Source organism: Muscardinus avellanarius (assembly GCF_963383645.1).
Source record: "Muscardinus avellanarius genome assembly, chromosome: 1".
NCBI classification, from domain to species: Eukaryota; Metazoa; Chordata; class Mammalia; order Rodentia; family Gliridae; genus Muscardinus; species Muscardinus avellanarius.
The window spans coordinates 38,136,709-38,152,749 of NC_137786.1; the positions used below are offsets into that span (position 1 = coordinate 38,136,709).

Consider the following 16,041-nt stretch of genomic DNA (forward strand, 5'->3'; position numbering starts at 1 on the left):
TGAAGCCGGGCGTGGTGGCGCATGCTTGTAATCCCTGCGCTTGGGAGGCTGAGACAGGAGGATCACACAGGTTCGAAGCCAGCCTCAGCTACTTAGTGAGGCTCTCAACAACTTAGTGAGACCCTGTTTCCAAATAAAGTATAAAAATAGGTCTGGTAGTATAGCCCGGAGGTAGAAAGCTTCTGGATTCCACACTCAGTACCAAAAAAAGTCTGGGGGTGTGTAGCTCAGAAAAAAATGCCCCTGGGTTCAATTCCCAGTACTTCAATAAAAATGAAAATAAAACAAATGATCTGATTTATTTCCTAATTCATAGAATCCTGAGAGACTTGATAGGGCTCTAGAGATTATCTAATCCTGTAGGACAGCCAATGCAAGAATTCAAGCCCTGGGTCACTAGCAGCTGGAGGGTCTGGCTGGTAATAGGCAATTATATATTGACTATTAAATTAGCTTTTCCTTAACTGTCAACCATCAGTCTTGGGCTTTTTGTTTGTTTGTTTTAAGGAAAGCTCAGCAACACACTGTATTTTTTTTTAATTTTATTTTTTTGCGGTTCTGGAGATAGAACCCAGAGACATATGACCTCTGAGCTACACCCCGTCCTAGATTTTTTTTATTCTTTATTTTGAAACAGGGTCTCACTGAGTTGCAGAGAGCCTCACTAAGTAGCCGAGGCTGGCTTTGAACCTCTGCAACTCTCCTGTCTCAGCCTCCCAATTGTTGGGATTACAAGCATGTACCACCACACCTGGCCTAGCCAATTTCTTGCCTAAACTGTTAGTTTAGAGGGAGAAAAGAATACTCAAATACCTGGAATATTTCTCTAAAACTTTATTTCAAAGTTATTTATCTCACCATTAATAAGGTGTGTTGTTACTGCTTTGTGCCAATATGATCAGGCTTGCCCATTGCCGGCAATGGACTTTGAGAAAACCTTTCTTTGGCACCCAAACATTACTTTTTTCAAAACATACTGAACTCCCAGTACTTGCAAAAGTATTACATGCACCATTTCCCCACCATTCTTTAAATCTAAACTTACATTATTTATATCAATGGATGTTAAAATGAAGTCCTTTTTAACAAATTATGACTGTACAAATCAAAATATCACTAGTTAATATTAGACAAGAGTATCTTACAAACACTACATTACATATTAGTTTGCAATCTGAAACATTACATTTCATATTTATGTTTATTTTAGATAACTGAAACTTCACAGAATTTAACAGCAAATAAAGTTTAAAAAATTTAGTTCTGTACATTAGTTCCAACTATCTCTATTTTACAATCTATAAGGCTCATGTCATAGTTCAGCACCAAAAACATCTATAAAACTTTCTAACCAATCTTCTTATTCATTCCATGTGATATTTCTTGTTTGTTGTTTTCAGCTAAAGATCTAAGAAAAAGCTTTATAAACCCTACTTTCAGATCTTGAAGTGGAATACTCTTTTTAGCTAGTCAGATTATATATATAAAAAAAAACTTGGGTTGTACCTTATTTTTATTGAACAGATACAAAACAAAAATGAAAAAAATCCCACAAATAAACATAAACACATACACAAAAAACTCTTTACCATGAATTTAAGTGTCAGTCTATAAATTCAATTTATAACACTGAAGCATAAGTAACCTAATAATGCCCTGCCCTATCCTTCCTTTCCATTTTAAGTGTTAAAAAGGCATCAAAGAAATGTTTCACGTAACCTTTAAAATAAGGTGCAGAGAAGGATCGCAACAAGCTTCCACAAATACAACTCCAGTTACATCTCAGTGCTGTTGAGTGTAATCCACCACCAAGAGGTCAGAAACACTCAGCTCCTGGGTCTATATTCACAGCTCCCAAAGGAGCTAGGTTTTTATGCCAGAAGCCTGCTCAATGCTACTGTCTCTCTGTTTAGAGTTCATTAGGGTAACTTTTGTTACTTCTGGCCTGGACACAGCCCAGAACCACTGTTTTTGTCCTCTTTCCTGCCTCTCTAGGATTTAATAATCTTAGAAAAAGAGTCTGTTTGTCTTGCCATTTTCAAAGAGTATCACATTAAGACCACATTCCCCCAACCTAGAAAAATTTTTCAAAAACCACAGGTACTTTCAGTAATCTTATTTGTTCAAAGTATAAAATTCTCACGTTTAAAAAGAAATTTAAACCAGAGACTAGTACCTTTGCTTTCTTCTGACAGAAGCACAGGATTCATACCATGTTTAAAATCTAAACTTCATGCATATAAACAGCCAGAGAGGTATAAAGTTTTACAGAGCCCTTAACATCATTCGAGTACATTTAGCATTGGCTAGACCACAACAGGAAGCGTGTTAGCAAATTGGGCGAAGAGACTTTCCCCAAGAGCACAATAGTTTTCTAGGCCCTGTGTCAGTCACGTAAAAATCTAAACAACATGTAATCCTTTAAAATTGTCCCCAGACATCCCTTTCCTCCAATCGCTTCCATAGCCCACCCCCAACCCAAACCCACTGTGAAGTCTTGCATCTCACAGATGATCTTAATGTTCCCCATTACTAATGACAGCTGCCTCAGGTTCTGCTGCTGTTGCAGGTAGTCTTGGCACTTTCTTAGCAGGGCTTGGAATATGCTAAAATGAAAAGAAAATAGTTGTTGGCTCTCCCCAAGAATCACAGCACTAATTAAAGTTACATATAAAGAAATTAATAAAGATCTACTCTGGAGAGATAAATAAATAAATAAAGATCAACTAAATACATATTTTATATTGCTTTCCATGGAGCAAACTAAATATCCTTTTTTTTTTTTTTATTCCGGTACTGGGAATGGAACCTCCAAGCTACACTCCCAGCCTTTTTTTTTTTTTTTTTTGGGTCTGTCTGTCTGTCTATCTATCTATCTATTGATTTATTTATTTAATTTTTGGTGGTACTGAGGTTCCTGGAAGCCCTTCTACCGCCGGGCTACACTCCCAGACCTATTTTATATTTTTTAATTTGGAAACACAGGGTCTCTTAAGCCAGTGATGCTGGCTCCGAACCTGTGCGATCCTCCTGTCTCCACTTCCCAGGTGCGGGGATTACAAGTGTGCACCACCACACCCAGCTTGTCTCTTCATTTTTAAAACAGGGTCTCACTCAGTTGCGAAGGGCCTCGCTAAGTAGCTGAGGCAGTCTGCCAACTAAGATCCTCCTGTCTCAGCCTCCCAAATGCTGGGATTACAAGTGTGCGGCACCACGCCTGGCTTAAATATCCATTTTTGAGTGGATCAACTTGCTACCTAGTTGGTATATTTATACATTTATCAAAGCTGTGATGAATAGAAAAATAATTTCCAGGTCCTTGGTTTGAAACCTGGCTTCACTATTTAATCTGATCCTAGACAGGTCATTTAACTTGTAGGAGCCTCACTGTCAGAATGGGAACACTGAGCTCCGCTTACCTCAGTCGCTGTGTTTGAGTGCACAAGGCCTACTCCTCCCTCCAGCGTGTCGTCGTTTGGAGAGGGGCGCCGAGCATACGTTCTCCTGTGCTTTTCATCCACTCTAACCAGGTACCACGTTCCCTCAAAAAGTGAATCTGTTGAACTCTGGGGAATATAGTTGGCTAAAGAGAAGGCAGGGGATATTAAAATTAACTATGGTATACAACTCATCTGGTAATAAAACTAAAGATTTTTATATTTTCCTAAAATTTCCACTGATGTCAGCCTTGATATCCTTACATATTGTAGTTTAATGCTGTTATAGCCCTGAATAGGTTTATATTTAGACACAATTTAATATTTTACCCAAGTGATGAGTGTCCTCTCTGAGCTTCATGTTTTCAGAAAAGACATCTGGTGCTATGCAAGTTCTTGAGTCAAGCCTTGATTTAAGATCACATAAACTTGCTGTTATTTTATCAAGAGCAGACCCTGAAATAGTAAATAATTTCAACATTAAAAGACTAAAATAGCATGTCTCAAAGAAGCTGAATAAAATGCTGCTAAAGGAAAATAACTTCTAATTTCTTCTAGAATCATCCACTGGCAATTGTTTAGTTAAAAATCAGATAGGATCTATTTGACAGCTTATGATGACCTCTGACATTTATTTAATACCAGTTAGTAGACAAGTCAGGAAATAGGTGGGATGTGAAACTATAAATAGCTGTTCTATAGTCAATCCATGGAATAATTTTAAATTATGCCGTGTGTGTGTGTGTGTGTGTGTGTGTGTGTGTGTGTGTGTGTGTGTGTTTAACCAGCGATTGAACCCAGGGAGGGCATTCTATTTCTGAATTATACCCCCAAACCTTTTCTAATTTTGTGTTTTGAAACAGGGTCTCACTAGGTTACTAAAGTCTTGCTAAATTGCTGAGGCTGGCCTTGAACCTACAATCCTTCTGTCTCAGCCTCCCAAGTATTGGGATTACAGGCATGCACCACCATACCCGGCTCTAAATAATGCAAAGTTTTTTTTATCACTTTGTCTTCCTTCCTGCCCAGGGAAGGCATAAAAGTTTCCTTAAATATAGTCAAGACCATAAACCTATAAGAATTAGTCTCTAGGTAAGGCAGATTTTTAGGGTAGAGAGTAAAAATATGGCTATGTTGAAAGAAGTGTAGACAAAAATGTCCTAATGATCTATGGGACAAATTCAAGTACTATTTGAGAAGGCTGTCAAAGCTATTTCACTGTAACAGTCTGTCAATACATTCTTGCTGAAAGACTCAGCACTTACCTGGTGTGGCATCTTGTGTAACTTTAAGAGAGTACAGGGTCGCAGCCAAGCCAGAACCATAAGAGAACACCCCAATCCTCTTTCCTGCCAACTGCTGAGGCGAGTACCTATGTAGGGGAAAACACTGGTTAAGAAGTTTAACTGATCCAAACCTACAATGTGTGGGAAGCCATAAAAAAAGGAATAAAAATTCATTCTATAGATTAAAGTGGAGATGTAACTTAAGAGTTCTTAAGGATCTACCTTAAGTTTTAATATTACAGTGGGGAATCTAACTTAAAGTTTTAGCATTACAGCAAGCAGACTAAAAACAAGTTTCTATATTTTGGGTAATGGTGAGGCTTATGAAAATTGTACCACAAAATAAGTTACTCTGTTAAACAAGGTCTTGTGGTTCAAGAATGATAAAACTGAAAACAGGAGCCAAGAAAGCCAAGCATACAATTAACAAATACATCTAGAAGAATTATAGGCCTAATGCACATGTCCTTCAAGTTAATGGACAGAATATAGTGACTAGATAGTGAGCTATCAGCATGCGTGACCCTGGAATTGGTCTCAGAAACCTAACCTCACCTGAAAGGGGGAGTTCAGTAGCTGAAATTTATACTTACTGTGCCAGAACAGAAGCAAGGGAACCATATACTGAAGATGTATACATATTTCCATTTTGATTTGATACAAGCAAAGATGCCTTTGTTTTCTGATTAAAGAGTTCAGAACTAGCCTTCATAAAAGCTTTTTCCACATCTCTGTCAAAGTAAGTATCTTCTAATTTGATATCCCTGAAAGAGTTTATGTTAAGAATGAGAGAAAATTTTTAAATGTTCCAAGATTATGTTTTATTATATTACTGAGCCTAATTAATATTCAGAGCTAATGTATCAAGTAGCAGCATGCTAACTGTTATACATGTATTCAACACATAACAGTTGTACATGTATTCAAGTGAAGGCCATTTGACACTAATAGGTGAATAGACTCACTAAAACTTTATTGTCACCAAACATAATACTATTTCAAACCAATACTTTTATCTATTTAATTAGAAGTCATGATATTATAGGAGTTAAGCCTTGAAAATGACATCAAATTTTATTAGATGAAGAGAAATAGGATGACTTTAACAAAATGTATAGCATGCCAGGGAGCCCAAGGAGTGAGAAAAAGATGGAGCAGAAATGAGACTTCAATAGCGGCAGTGTGCAGGGTCGACACAGGTGCAGGGACTAGAAAGGGGCAAGAATAGTTAATTGGTTCCTATAGTGAAATGTAGGCACTTTTGTAGCATTAGCATCATGGTGACAAGAAGGAAGTTAAAAGGAAAATCAGAACATCTTATATAAAAATGACTAAGAAAATTATGTAAGTAAGCCACCACCTCTCTGGGACTCAATAAAGGCGAATTAATATATTGGACTAGAAGACTTCTAACATCGTTGAAACTCTAAATTAATTTTCAAGTCTGTAATTTAAAATAGGCTCTTATCATAAAATGGAAAAAATCATAATAGCTTCTCTTACCCAAAGGCTTCCAGGCCACTGTAAATACTATTTTTATCCCTGTTTGGGTCATTAAGGAAGTCATTCAGCATCATCCGAGCTAGAGATTTCTGAACCAGTTTACAAAATGGTGAGTGGAAGATCATGAAGCCAAAATCATTCAAGGTAAAATCTTTATCATTTCCCTCTGAAAGAGAAATCCAAGAAACTATGAAATTCATACATGCCATGGTATTTTACAGCTTGATTTTTTATCAAGGCTAGAATATTTTTACATCTTTAAATAGCAACCAAAATATCTTACATAATGAAATCTATAGTTTAAAATGTATATTAAAAAGATATCTAGATAGCTAGGCGTGGTGGTGCATACTTGCAATCCACACTTAGGAGGCTGAGACAAGAGGCTAATTTGTGAGGCTCTCTGCAACTTAGTGAGAACCAGTTTTAAAATTGAATAAAATGGGGTTCAGAGTATAGCTCAGAGGTAAAATGCCCCTGGGTTTCATCTCCAGTAACACACACACACACACACACACACACACACACACACACATACACACACACTACTATATCACTGGCCTTCAAGCTTAAGAGTCATAGCACATCAGTAAGTTATACAATAAATTTAGGGGTCAGAATCAATCATTATTATTTTTAAAAATTAAATAGAGCTGGACATGGTGGCACATGCCTATAACCCCAGTATTTGGAAGGCAGAGACAGGAAGATTGAAGGCTTGCAGCCAGCTTCAGCAGTTTAGCAAGGTTCTGCACAACTTAGTGAGACCCTGTTTCAAAATAAAAACTCTCAGCCGGGCGTGGTGGTGCACACTTGTAATTCCAGCATTCAGGAGGCTAAGATCAGAGGATTGCAGTTCACGGACAGCCTCAGCTACTTAGTGAGGCCCTCTGCAACTCAGTGAGACCCGGTTTCAAAATAAAGAATAAAACATAGGGCAGGGGGTGTAGCTCGGAGGTCGAATGCCTCTGGGTTCCATCCCCAGACCCGCAAAAATAAATAAATAAATAAAATAAAAACTCTCCAGTAACACATACAAATAATAAAAATAAAACAATAGAAATAGAAACAGAAAAATAGCAAACTATATAACTCGTACCACAAGCAGGCAATTTCATGATGCTTTTGTTTCAGTTCAGCAAATTCATACAATGTAAAATTTAATTCTTACTAGTGTACTAATAAAAAAGTTAAAATATTTCCGTCCTGCTAAATACATACTATTAAAGGGTATTACATTCTAAACACATATACTATGAACAGCTCTGTATTATTAAATACACTGTTAAACCCACCTTTCTGCCACTGGGCACGGATCTTTTTGCGGTAGACAGAATAGCAGCGGTCTAATGCACTGAGGTAGCACTGTATGGAAAGTTTTCCATCTACTACAGGATATTCCGAGAGCATATCAGGCTTGTAAAAGTCATAGGCGTGTTGCATATGTGTCCCACGAAGTCCTGTTAGAACCAAAAGGGAAGATGTCTAGACATTTGTTTCTTGATATTTGCATATTAGTAAGTATACTGTATTCTCTAAGGACCTTCTTTTAACTGTCTAATCGACTCTTAACTCTTCAGTATAGAAAATGCAGGGTGAAGCCAATATAATTAGAAGAAAACATGGATAGTATCATGGAGACTCCCAAGACTCCCTTGATATATAACCTTTTCATTAAGGTTCATAAATCTAACTAGTAGATTACAGTTTCTATTGTGAAGACAAATGAAACTTCTCTGTATAGTGGGGATGACCCACTTACTTCACAAATCGCTCTAAAGATTGAGTGAAGTTACAAACATAAAGCACTAGTAGGTAGTGCCTGTATTTAATGAATACTCAGCAAATAGCAGCTTCTACTTCCATTTAAACATTTTTCAGAATATTCTAATAATTAATGTTTTCTTAAACACTTACCTCGGTCAAAAATTAAAGGAGCATTTGGCCCAATCAGCAAAGCCACAGCTCCAGCTCCACCCGTAGGTCTGGCATTTCCTGTGGCATATATGGCAATATCTCCTGCAACTACCAGGGCATACCGTCCTGAAAAATATTTTATATATTTCATTATAAATACCACACATGCAAACTGAAGGCTGTTATATTTTCCCCAGAATGTTTTCCCTGACTTTATTAAAGAAAAAAAAGTTCGAATTGAATTTTGAACATATCATTTGTTCTACACGATAAGATAATCGATTCACAACGAGGATAATATGAAAACCATCTTTCTGAATAAGTCTAGACAAATATAACTAGTAAAAATTTGCATGTAGCAGTAATTTAAAGGTCATTTGGGAGCTGGGAATGTGGTACACCCCTGTAATCCCAGTACTTGGGTAGCTGAAACCGGAGTATCACAGGTTCAAGGACAGCCTCAGCAAGTAGTGAGATTCTTACCAGACAAGCGAGACCCTGTTTCAAATAAAAATAAAAATCTGGGCTGGGAGTGTAACTTGGAGGTAGAATACCTCTGGGTTCAATTCTCAGTAACACACAGACATGAGGTCTATTCATCCTCAAGGAGACTGTTTTGGTTTTTTGAAAAAGGCATATAACTTACCATCCCAAGAGCTGGATTCAATCCAGTTAACAGCATTGAAAACAGCAGCTGTGCCTCCATAACATGCGTTAGTTGTATCTATTCCTTCTATATCTGTATTCCCTGACTCCTCAAACAGCTGCATCAAATTAGTCTTCACTGACTTTGATTTGTCGATGATCGTCTCTGTTCCAACTTCCAACCGCCCAATGCAATCATAAGACAGGCCATTCCTCTCCATCAAATTCTGAACCACAGTCAGACAAAGAGAGTTGATATCTTCTCGATCTGTGCAGAAGCCCATCCTGGCCTGGCCCAAGCCAATGGTATACTTTCCAGCATCTACACCATCATACTTTTCCAATTCTGCTTGATCAACATATTGGGAAGGAATATAGATCTCAAGGGCAACAATTCCAACATCTTTTGGCCAACAAGCTTCTGCATTCAAAGGAAGTGACCCAGGCATGGTGAAAGAGCTTGGGAAAGAAAAACAGAAACAAACAAACTTTGGTTTAGGTCATAAGTTGCTGACTTTCAACTTCAACATTGAATAGCAGGCATTAAGAATTCAACAATCACCTAAAATATTAGTTTAAGTTTTACTTAAGAGAGTCAACTGTAAATATTATGTGAAATAGCAATAATAAGAATGAAATAATATTCCTTAAAAATCACAGCCATTTAAAAAGGCTTCCACCTTCCTCAAAAGCAGGCATCTTTAGACTTAAATTATTAGAGATAAACCACACTTGAATAAAATTCTTCTAAACTGCTAAGAGTTATAAGATAAAATGTCATTTAAAAAATGCACCAGACAAATCAGAATAGGTCAGAATTATATGACCTATTCCTAACCATCCAAAAAGTTTAAATAAATCAATCACTTATTTACCACAGATATATTCATCATTCATAGCTACTGACCTTATGGAACATTAAAAACCATTAGATCACGTAATACTGCTTTTGTTTTTTATCGATCTAAATGGTCTCAGCAAGTAGAAAACACACTATAGAATTGATAGAAAGCAAGCCGATCTGTACAAGGCTCCTACTATTATAATCCTATATCCATCAAAGAGCCAAATAACATTTTGTGCAAAGACATATTCTAGGACCTATAAGAGGGTAAAATGCCAATATTCTTATATTTCAATTTCTATACCTAGTGTATAGGTATTAAATGAACAGAAAACAACATCTTTTAAATCAGAAAAAAACATCTGAAAATGCACTTATTATCTCACTGAGACAATAAGTCTGTATGGCAGCAAATTATGTCTGTGTATGCGTCTGTGTACTAGGCATTCTACCTCTAAGCTACATCCCCAAGGCTTCACTAAGTTGTTGAAACTGACTTTGAACCTGTGATCCTCCTGTGTCTCAGCCACCCAAGTTCTGGGATTATAGGCATAAGCAACCATGTTTGTTTTGTATGGCAGTAAACTCTTAAAACCATTTTTTTTTAAAGCAATAGGAAGTTGGACTATTGCCACATTGTGAAGACTTTTCAGTAGTGTCTAGTTTTTTAGTTTTGCTTAACAAAAGTAACAAACTTCAGCTGGGTGTGGTGGCACACGCTTGTAATCCCAGCATTTGAGAGGCTAAAACAGGAGGATTGCAGTTCGTGGCCAGCCTCAGCTACTTAGTGAGGCCCTTTGCAACTCTGTGAGACCTTGTTTCGAAAGAAAGAATGAAAGAAAGAAGAATAAAAGATAGTAATGGGGGTGTAGCTCAGAGGTAAACTGCCCCTGGGTTCCATCCCCAGTACCGAAAAAAAAAAAAAAAAAAAAAAAAAAAAAAAAAAAAAAAAAGAAACTTGCTAGCCCTCCTCAAGAGCATTGCTATATGTCTGCCGGCCAGTCAGCCTATCAACCAAAGCTTCAATGTCTTTTTTTTTTTTTGACAAGCTTAAGCAAATTTTATTATTACAAAGGTAGAAAGAATGGACAGAACTATAAAGTACTGTGTCAGAGAGAGGGACACAGTGGAGTGCCTTGAAAGTAAAACACTCGCTTCAATGTCTTTAAAAGCTTGTATTAGTCAAGAAATGAGAACTTCTTCTAGATATTTAGCTGAGGGTTTAAGCTAGGGAAATGGCTATAAATGGTTGGCTGGGCTAGAGGAACAAAAGGGAGGCAGGTTCTTTAGCCCACACTTCTACTGAAGCTGCTGGAGCTACCAGACTAGCACCTCCACTGCTGAGCTGGAACCAGAGCCCCACACCCCCACTGCTGCCACTGCCACCAGCCAGTCACCGCCTTGCTACCCTCTCATCCCACCCGAGCACTTCCACCTGCTCCCAGGATCCAGATGGGACAGGTGCCAGTGAATGTCCTAAGGCTCTGAAGAGTGTTGCTCCTGAATAGTGGTACTGTTTTGTAGTCGCAGGTGCTTTGTAGAGAATGGATTCGAATCAGGAAGCTGATAGAGAAGTCCTGATAAAACAGGAGTCGTGAACTAGAGCAACGACTACATGTGGGTGAAAAGGGAACAGCTTCAAAAACTACCAATGAAGCAAAAATTTGGTGGATATTATGATTGACTAAATGTTAGGAAAAGGAGAAAATGTTTGGGGATCTAAGATACTCCCAGATTTCTAGCATCAGCTGTTTATGAGTTGAGAGGCTCACTGTCAGATAGACTAAGTAAACAGGGAAGTATCTCTCCACTTTGCTCTACTCCTAACCTCTCCTACGCAAGCCTTGCGTCTCTTCTCTCTGGTAAGTAGGGTTCAACTAAATCAGCACACAGGAGTACCTACATGATTTTTGTTTTCCCAGTCTGGCTTTCCTATCTTACTTCCCTCTTAACCTTGGCTTATATAACCTACTCTAGAAAACAAAGTATTCTACTAAAGTTAGTGATTGAGGATAAATGCTAAATATTAGTCAATATCCCCCCATCCTACAATTACTTACCTACATAACCCTTCCTTCTCTAGTCTCCACTGATTTACTAATTTTAGACATTTTTTCCTATCCTTCTAAATTACCTTACTTAATCAATTAAAAATTATACTTTGACAGACAACAGCCTGAAAGAAATTTGCAGAAACAATACTGGAACACTCTTTCACCCCTAGGAACAAAATGGCCTGGGAAGGTGATGAGTCCCCAAACAAGAGTCAAAATAGGAAGCCAGAGGACAACACTACAGCCTTTTTGTTCTTTTATGGACTCTTTGGGAGATTACTCTTAGCAGCATAGAGAATGCTATTTGAAAAAATTACAAACCTTGAAAGTTCTGGATAAAAAAATAAATCAAAATGGCAGGCTCTAAATATGGAATACGTGACAATCCTCCAATGTGCTGTGCTTTTTATTATTTTCCTTTTTATTGAATTACAAGTAAAATATGACAAAATCTATGTCTGAAGCCAAACAAGCTCTTTTGATTACAAATAAAAATTTTAAGTATATTTCAGTAAGTACAAATAAAAGTTCTAAGTATTAAAAAAAGAGGTGTACCTTAATTTAATTGGCAATGAAGCATCTTAAATTAATTGTACCCTAGATTCTGTTTTGGTTTTTTTGGGGTTTTTTTTGGTACTAGGTACTGAACCCATGAGCACCCATTCTACCTGAGCTAGATCCCAAGCCCTATTTTATTTTTTTATTGTAAAACAGTATCCCTAAATTGTAGAGTCTGGCCTCCTACCTGTAATCCTATCTCAGTCCCTCAAGTATTAGGATTACAAGTATGCACTACCATGTCTGGTTTTAGATTCTTTATACAGTATAAAATATAGCATTCAGGACTTCCACTATTTCATTTTCCAAATATCTGTCTGTATTGTGGAATGAATGTTAGTGTCTCCCTAGAATTCACACATTGAAGCCTTAAGTTTTGATGTACTGACATTTGGATAGGGCCTTTAGGAGGTGATTAGGTTAAGATAAGGTCATGACAATGGGCCCTCATGATAGATTCAGTGCTCTTATAAAGATACCACAGAGCTTGCTCAATCCCTCTCGAGGATGCTGCCTCTATCACGTGAGGACACAGTGGGAAGGTACATCTATAACCCAGGAAGAGTCCTCACTAGGAACTGACTGTGTACCCTGACCTCTGGCTTCTAGAACTGTGAGAGAATAAATGCCCGTGGTTTAATCCGCCCAGTCTATGGCACTATTTATTATGATACTCAAGAAAATTAGTACCGTCTGATCACAGGTCCTTAGTTTCCTCATGTTTTAGACTTTTGTATGCCACATTTTACCAAGCATAATATGTGTACTGCCACCACTCAATTGCACACAGAGAAAAAATATTATAAACACAACACTATGTGATATTCAGGGACAGAGGCACAAAACACTATGGGAAAGCCGGGCATGGTGGTACATGGTTGTAATCTCAATACTTGGGAGGCTGAGAGGCTAAGACAAGGAGGACTGCAGGTTCAGTGCTAGTCTCAGCAACTTAGTGAGACCCTGTTTCTAAATAAAATATAAAATAGGACTGGGGATATTGTTCAGAGATAAAATGTCCCTGAGTTCAATTCCCTGAGTTCAATATATATATATCCCCTCTGTCTGTCTGTCTGTCTGTCTGTCTGTCTGTCTGTCTGTCTATCTATCTTATATGGCCACCAAAAAGCAAAATAAAACAAACTTAAAGGTCTGAGGTGTTCATGTTATGTGTTAACTCTTTATCTCCTATAGAATGGGATAGTCTGATTTATTCACTATTATTTCTTTATTTATGGAACTGAGGATTGAACCCAGGGGTATTCTACCTCCAAGCTAAACCCCCAGATTTTTGAAAGAGAGTCTCAGTAAGTAGGTGAGGCTGGCCACAAATCTGTAATCCTCCTGTCTCAGCCTCTCAAATACTGGAATAACAAGTGTGCATCACCACAAATGGCATATTCACTATTCTTAAAAAAAAAAAAAAAAAACCCAGGGAATTTGTTCTAAATAGAATACAATTTTGAAAATCTGACATTTAAGAAATTAACTAATTTAAATGGTTGATAAGCTATTTCATTGTTTTTTCAGAGCATTATATTTATAATAAAAAACCTAAACAGCATAACCAATTTCTGTATTTATAATAAAACATTGAAATTTTATTTTTCAATTCAAACTTTTATAAGGAGGGAAAATGTACACTTTTATCACAGAACTTTGTAAACTTTGCAAATCTTCCACAAGGAACCACCATCAGAGGGCGATAGTCTTTTCTCCCTGACTGCTCACCCCCTCTGGTGGACAAAAGGAGCTCCAAGTGCTATTTCTAGACAACAAAGCAAGATACAAAAGCCTTGTTAATGCTAAGGAAAAGGAGCAAAATGCCCTTGAGAATAAGTCTATAAATGAAAGATGACAGGAAATGGGGGGGGGTAGAGAAGGGAAGCCAGCTGAGGTCTCTGCAAGGGTGCAAGGGTGGTCCTGACCCATCTCAAAGGGTACGTAAGGGAGAGGATTCAGCATCAGCTCACTGGACTAGTATTCCAGCCTCTTGGGTACTCTGCCTCCACTGTCTCTCCTGGTGCTGGTGAACAGCTTACAAGTCTGATGATTAAAATGCTATTTCAAACGCTTCCAAGTTTCTCCTCTATTGTTCAGTCTCGGCCTCTCTGCAGTAGACAGGATCTTTTGGAGTGGAGGAACTGTGTTGCTCATCTTTTGTCCCTGGTACCCAGCTCAGGGCTTGGCATGTGGTAGATACTGAATGTTTAATAAATACAATCCTGCTAGCCTTCAAATCTAGTAACAATCATAGGAAATCATAATAGTTAAATACAGAAAAAAAGAATCTTGAGCACTCCACAAGAATATAAGAAATAGCTGCAAATCATTTAGAGTACTGGTTCAAGCATATCTGAATACTGTCCATTCTCATATTAAACATTCATCCACAGCCCAGATATATTATCTTTTAAGACTTTAATTTAAAAAGCACTCCTGATAGACATGCTTACCTGTATTTTTTTTCCTAATTAACTCACTAAGTCCCATTGTTCTAGATGTGGGACACCTATAAAACTTAAATTGAGCAACAGACCACATTTTAAAATAAATGTTGTTTTCAGAGTTCTGTTTAAGAAAAGTAATGAGTAAGTGATAAGAATGCTTGAAAATACATGTTTCTAGATAGATATAGATATGTAGGTTATGATTTTCAACGTATTTTAATGCACCTATGTCAAGTTCATTGAAATATTCACAGAATTGAAAACTTGGGACTTAATGGGTTAAGTAGGTTAGGTGATTACATTTTATTATCTATACTTTTTTCTTATGAGTGAAAACTTTTTAAAATTAAGTTTCTAAGCTGGGCATGGTGGCACACGCTTGTAACCCCAGCATTGGGAAGGCTGCAACTGGAGGATTGCAGTTCGTGGACAGCCTCAGCTACTTAGTGAGGCCCTCTGCAACTTAGTGAGACCCTCTTTTAAAAATAAAGAATAAAAAATAGGGCTGGAGGTGTAGCTCAGAGGTCGAATGCCCCTGGGTTCCATCCTCAGACGCACAAAAAAAAATAAATAAATAAAATTAGTTTCTAGATTCTAAACATTGGTTTAATAAATACAAAATTAATCTAAAACACTGTGACAGTAACTAATTTTTAATGATAAGGTATAAATAACCCTGAAAAGGATTTTAAGAATATACGGCACATACAAATGGTCATTTGCTCTAGGACAAAAATTAAGTTGCCCTCCTCCCTTAGAAAAAAAGCATTTTCCTTAAGCAACATGATATGATGCCATACCTGTGGGAACAGAGAACCGCAGTCTCCAGGTCTGTCACTGTTTCCTCCGTTGGGCACTAGGAATTTAAATAAGAACTTTTAAAGTCATAAATCACTATAACCATTCAAGTAAAATGACTTCAATAAGAATTAAAATAAGCATTTCCTTACTCAATTAATTATGCAAAAAGAATCTGACATGTACTTAGGAGAATAAGAAGGGATTGAAAGCTTATTACTCCCCCTTTCTTTATTAGCCCTTATATTGGTAGGTTCAGTCCTGATAATGATATCATCATGTCACTGATTCAGGCTTTAAACCAACTCTGATGCTAGGAGAGCTATAGTCTTAATCTTCCCAATTCTTTATCAAGAATCAAGGTTTTTTTTTTTTTTTTTTTTTTTTGCGGGTCTGGGGATGGAACCCAGGGGCATTCAACCTCCAAGCTACACCCCCTGCCCTATTTTTTATTCTTTCTATTTTGAAACCGGGTCTCACTGAGTTGCAGAGGCTTCACTAAGTAGCTGAGGCTGTCCGCGAACCACGATCCTCCGGTCTCAGCCTCCC

The 16,041-nt window shown here is 37.5% G+C and overlaps 1 protein-coding gene across 3 annotated transcripts; it reads right to left on the bottom strand.

Annotated features, from left to right (window-relative positions):
- Nucleotides 1–2,516: 2,516 nt before the first annotated feature.
- HMGCS1 (3-hydroxy-3-methylglutaryl-CoA synthase 1) lies at nt 2,517–15,544 on the bottom strand (the record flags this gene model as incomplete). 3 transcript variants are annotated; one of them, XM_080709961.1, is made up of 10 exons in its annotated part: nt 2,517–2,606; nt 3,420–3,583; nt 3,768–3,893; nt 4,703–4,809; nt 5,317–5,487; nt 6,227–6,392; nt 7,522–7,686; nt 8,144–8,269; nt 8,790–9,247; nt 15,495–15,544. In XM_080709961.1, 9 exons carry the CDS (start codon nt 9,235–9,237, stop codon nt 2,517–2,519), a joined length of 1,563 nt encoding a protein of 520 aa, XP_080566087.1. The 3 variants fall into 3 exon arrangements, with proteins under 3 accessions (XP_080566087.1, XP_080566088.1, XP_080566086.1); XM_080709962.1 differs by lacking the exon at nt 15,495–15,544 and adding an exon at nt 13,976–13,998; XM_080709960.1 differs by lacking the exons at nt 8,144–8,269; nt 15,495–15,544 and having other exon boundaries at nt 8,790–9,237.
- Between the last annotated feature and the right edge of the window lie 497 nt (nt 15,545–16,041).